The sequence below is a fragment of the Mesitornis unicolor genome, unplaced genomic scaffold (assembly GCF_000695765.1).
Source record: "Mesitornis unicolor isolate BGI_N332 unplaced genomic scaffold, ASM69576v1 scaffold36661, whole genome shotgun sequence".
In the NCBI taxonomy this organism is placed as follows: Eukaryota; Metazoa; Chordata; class Aves; order Mesitornithiformes; family Mesitornithidae; genus Mesitornis; species Mesitornis unicolor.
In genome coordinates this window covers 505-5,493 of record NW_010165217.1, presented here as the reverse complement: position 1 = coordinate 5,493, position 4,989 = coordinate 505, and the positions used below count along the sequence as shown (strand labels likewise).

The window sequence follows — 4,989 nt, the reverse complement described above, 5'->3', positions numbered from 1 at the left end:
TGCCCTCTGCCATGGCTGCGGCTCGGTTCCTGCTGGGGCTGCGCTGCGGTTTGGTGCTTGCTCTGGAGGAAGTGCGAGGCAAAGCGGCTGCCGGCATCCGCTGAGCACCCGGGCACCCCCCGCTGCGCTACCCCTCCCGGAAAGGCTCCCCCATGCACCCATGGGTGGGCCAAGGGGTGGCGAGGAACCCACACCCGCCTCTTAATTCTCATGCAAGCATCTGATTTTGGGGTTTAAACTTGGCTTTTGGGACAATTTTGGTGCTGTTTTATGTGCCCCCCCCCATGTCAGGCTGTTGTGGTTGGGATGCAGCCATAGGGTGAGGTGGTCACAGCCACCAAATCTGACATCTCGGTGAGAAGGAGGTCAGTTTTGGAAGAGAAATGGAGTTCGGGGCAGAGATAAATCCCAACCAGCTCTCCCCATACCCCCAAGGGCCATGTTGCTGCCCACAGAGGGGATGTGTAGCATTTTCCCCTTTCCCCTTCTCATCCCGGCTGCCCCGAAAGTACGGCACCAGTCACTTTTCCCAAGGCAGGAGAAAGAGGAGGGAAGTAGCTGAAGGGATGCTCTGGGATATGGGAGAGGAAAAGGATGCTGGGGGTCAAGGGAGAATGGATTTGGGGGTTAAGGGACAAAGCATCCACCAGCTCTGGAGAGAAGAACAGAGTTTATTGACACTGGCTGCAGGTTTTAAATCCCCAAGACGTGGGGTAAGATGACGACCATGGCCCGAGCTGGGGACCGGGCTCTTCTCTTGACACTGCTCAGTTCTGGGCAATCACCTGCAAGGAGAAGAAGGGCAACGAATGAGCGGAGCAGGGATGGAGCCGGTGCAGGGGTGCAACGATGGTGCACGGGTGCGATAGCGCCTGGCCTCAGCTTTGCCTTACGCTCGAGATCCAGGAGATGTAGGCGGACACGCGGGTGAAGACGGTGGGTTTGCGCGCCACGTTGCAGCCCGAGGCGGAGACGAAGCTGGTGACGCCGTGGACCTGGTACTGCCCGTTGACCGCGCAGTGGAGGGGACCGCCCGAATCACCCTGCCGGACCCAGGAACCCATGAGAAGGGAGGAACCAGGATGTTGAGGAGGGGGGAAAAGGAGGATGCCAGGGCCATACCTGGCAGCCGGAGCGGACGCCATCACCGCCGGCGCAGATCATGGTGTTCTTGACAGTGGAGCCCCAGTAGCTGGAGCTGGAGCAGATCTGGTAGTCCACCACAGGCAGGTAGGCCTGCAGCAGGACGTTGGAGAGCTGCCCGTTGGCTGCATGCAAGGGAGCACCGGTTAACGCTGGCAAAGACCTCTGAGACACAGCAAACCCCCACTTTGCCAAAGCAGAGCCACCACCAAGCCCCTTGTCACAGAATCCCAGAATATCAGGAGTTGGAAGGGACCTCGCAAGCTCCCCCAGTCCAACCCCCCCAGAGCAGGATCACCAGAGCAGTCACACAGGAACACGGCCAGGGCTTTGGGTGTCTGCAGACTCCACAACCTCTCTGGGCAGCCTGGGCCATGCTCTGGACCCTCACACTGACAAACTTTGGCCTCATGTTCACATGAACCTCCTGTGCTCCAGCTTGGGACCATTGCCCTTTGTCCTGGCACTGGACATCCCAGAGCAGAGCCTGGCTCCTTCCTCCTGACACTGCCCTTTCCACATTGATCACATGGATGAGGGCAGCCCTGGGCTCCTCTGCTCCAAGCTCAAGAGCCCCAGCTCCCTCAGCCGCTCCTCAGCAGGAGATGCTCCACTCCCTCCATCACTTGGTGGCCCTGCTGGACTCTTTCAAGCAGTTCCTGTCCTTCTTGCACTGAGGGCCCAGAGCTCACACAAGATTGCAGCTGGGGTCTGATCAGGGCAGAGCAGAGGGGCAGGAGAACCTCTCTGCCCTACAACCATACCCTTTAATACACTCACATAAAATCCCCCCCAAAATATTGGAACAACACTACTCAATACTGGGCACCTCCATGCTCTGCATGATGCCTCTTGAGACCTCAAAGGGCTTAAAAATACCCCTTAGCCCCCACATTTCCCATGTTTTTTGGGTGATTCATGGCTAGCACTCACTGCGGGTCAGCCCCCAGCCCGTGATGTAGCAGGGGTAGTTGTTGGCCAGGATGGTCCCCTCCTGGGGCAGGGCCGCCAGCTGCACGTAGCTGTTGAGGGTGGCGGAGCTGGCCAGGCGCAGCAGGGCGATGTCATAACTGGCGAGAGGAGAGAGATGTTGCAGAGACCGCCCCCAAAATTCCCAGCATGGGTCCCCCGAAATCGTTCTCCCTGTCTGCATTACCCCGCGGCGACGTTGTTGCTGTTCCAGTAGGGGTGGATGATGATCCTGCTCACGCTGAAGATCTGCTCGCTGCCGTCATTGGCGTACAGGTTGTGCTCGCCGGCCACAACGCGGAAGTTCAGGTTACTGCCGGGAAGGCGTGAAAACACAGGATCGGACCCCAGATTATGGTTATTTCAAGAATGAGTCAATAGGGGAAGGATCAGCACAAGGAGACGCCCTCAGAGATGGTCCATGAAAGCCCTCAATGAAGGCAAAGACCCCAAAGGACCAAGCGAAAAAGCCCTCAATGAAAGCGAAGAGCCCAAAGGACCAAGCGAAGAGCCCAAAGGACCAAGCGAAGAGCCCAAAGGACCAAGCGAAGAGCCCAAAGGACCAAGCGAAGAGCCCAAAGGACCAAGCGAAGAGCCCAAAGGACCAGCAAGGACCTTGGAGGACCGCCAAAGCCCTCGAAGGAACAATCAAAGCCCTTGAAGGAGCAAGCAAAGACCTTAAAGGACGAAGTAAAGGCCTCAGAGGAGCAGCAAAGGCCTCAGAGGACCAAGCAAAGCCCTCAAAGGAGCAGCAAAGGCCTCAGAGGAGCAGCCAAAGCCTGCAAAGGACCAAGCAAAGGCCCCAGTGAAAGAGCAGCAAGAACCTTGAAGAACCAAGCAAAGACCTTAAAGGACCATTGCTTTCTGGGTTGGGGCAACCCAAATTTCTCCTCAGGAAGGTTTTTTTTGGTGGGAAAAGGGCTTTTTTCCACGTGTGGGAGGTGGGGTCCCCGCTCACCGATCCACGCAATGGGCTGCAGTCATCACCCAGTTCCTCTGGATGAGGGACCCTCCGCAGGTGTGGTGCCAGCTGCCCCCAGAGTAATACTGGAGCGAGATCTGGGGAGGGGGGATGCGAGACATGGGAGGTGTCACACCACAGGGTCCTGGAAGGGCAAAACCCCTCTGGGATTTACCATCGGACCCTGGGAGGGACCCACCTGGGACGGCCAAGCGTGAGAGCGCGCCTCAGTGCCACCGACCACGCGTTGCATCCCATCGAGGTCCTGCTCAGAGCAGCGCCCTGTGGCACAGAGTGGATTAATTGGTACTGGGGGGTCATTACCGTTAACGAAGGCGATGGTTTCCCACAGAGGACGCACCACAGAGGGCGAGGGCGGCGAGGAGCACGAGCTGCAGCATCATCCTGGACGTGGGCGACACTCGGGATGCGGCCGGGGCTGCGCCGCCGATGGTTTTAAAGGCGACAGAGAAGGAGGGGTGGGAGGAAAAGCAGCTGCCATGGCCCCCATAGCGGCCTTGGTCCCACTTCCAAAACACACACACGTCCCCCAGGGCTGCGGCTGAAAAGCCCTGGGTGTGCCCCAAGCGCCGCTTAGCCCAAATCTGCAGGGGACGATGCCCCGTGACGGCGTCTTCAGAGCATTTTGGGCATCGCTGTCATGAATTTCCCCTGGTCTCAAGCGCCAGCTGCAGCTCTCATATCACGTTCATCCATGGGACGACTCCAGGATCTGCATCCAATGCACAAACGGTGCCCACATCACCCCGGGATGGGGAAACTGAGACAAACACAGCGCAAGACCCCTCCAAAAAAAGACTCCCAAGCCAGGACTGGACACGAACTACAGAGATTATTTTGAGGTTAAATGAAACACCAAGGTGGTTTGGAATAAAAACCTGATTTATGGCCAAAATGGGTTTATTTTTCCCCCGATTTAAGAAGAAATTGAGGCCATTTGGGGGTGAACCTGCAGCAGTGAGGTTTGGGCTCCGTCAACGGAGCAGTCGCTGGAAAACAGCATCTGCAATATTGGTTAAAACAAGTAAAATTGGAAAGAAAAACCCCACCTGCTGCGTTCCTGCTCTTATCTCCGAGGAAAACATGAGATTTCACGGGTCAAACAGCCTCCAAATAATCACTTATTTGTTTTACCAGCACAGAAGGGAACACGGCGAAGGACGGCAGCGGTACAGGGACGCCTCAACCTCAATTTGAACCACCCCAAATTTGGCACTTCAGTGCAAAAGCAGCTCAAAACCCACTTCTGGGCTGCAAAAAGGGAATTGCCAGGACAAGAAGAAGGATGGAAATGAAATCAGATTTGCTCAGAGAAAGCTGGAGACGAGAGGTCTGTAAAATAAATCATCTCTTTATTTGAAGTTGTGTATCCAAAAACAGGTTCTCCCACTCCCACGAGGGGTTTTTTCCCCTATAAAATATCGCTATAAATGAAATACCAATGAAAGTGGCCCTGGGGATTGAGGAAAACCGGGAGAGCAAAGCTGTTTCCAACCCGGGCGCCATCGAGAGCTGAGAAAAACCTTCCCGTAGCTCAGCCAAGGAGAGTCGCACCAAGGAACCATCATCATCATCATCATCTAATACTAATAATAATAATAATAATAATAATAATAATAATGATTAAAAATCACCTAATTTAAGGCTGACAGAACAGCAGCTCCCATCCTGGCAGCAGCAATGGGAGATGCTCACAGCACCGCGGTGGGCAAGGGCCGGACCCTGGCACCCCCTGGCACCACTGGGGTGGGAGTGGAGGTTTCCTCGCCCAAACCCCAACCCACGTCCTCCTCGCTGCCAGGAGGTGCCCATGCGGCTGCCCCACGTTTGGCAACGCGCGGAGGGAGTTAAAAAGACTGTGGCTGGAGCTGGGGGAGGGAAGGACGAGCAACCTT

At 56.0% G+C, this 4,989-nt stretch overlaps 1 protein-coding gene across 1 annotated transcript; it reads right to left on the bottom strand.

Annotated features, from left to right (window-relative positions):
* Positions 1-878: 878 nt before the first annotated feature.
* Positions 879-3,474, bottom strand: CELA1 (chymotrypsin-like elastase family, member 1). Its single transcript, XM_010194546.1, has 7 exons — positions 3,435-3,474; positions 3,273-3,355; positions 3,071-3,171; positions 2,300-2,425; positions 2,077-2,213; positions 1,123-1,268; positions 879-1,043 (listed from the first exon to the last, which is right to left on the bottom strand). The coding sequence occupies exons 1-7, from the start codon at positions 3,472-3,474 to the stop codon at positions 879-881; spliced, it is 798 nt and encodes a 265-aa protein (XP_010192848.1).
* Positions 3,475-4,989: the final 1,515 nt, after the last annotated feature.

Excerpts from the sequence above, each read along its gene's own strand:
- CELA1 (XM_010194546.1), bottom strand. The coding sequence starts at position 3,474 with ATGCTGCAGCTCGTGCTCCTCGCCGCCCTCGCCCTCTGTG. Across the intron at positions 2,426-3,070 it reads GCAGCCCATTGCGTGGATCG|TAACCTGAACTTCCGCGTTG; the intron begins GTGAGCGGGGAC and ends CCTTCCCGGCAG. Across the intron at positions 1,269-2,076 it reads GGGCTGGGGGCTGACCCGCA|CCAACGGGCAGCTCTCCAAC; the intron begins GTGAGTGCTAGC and ends CCTTGCATGCAG.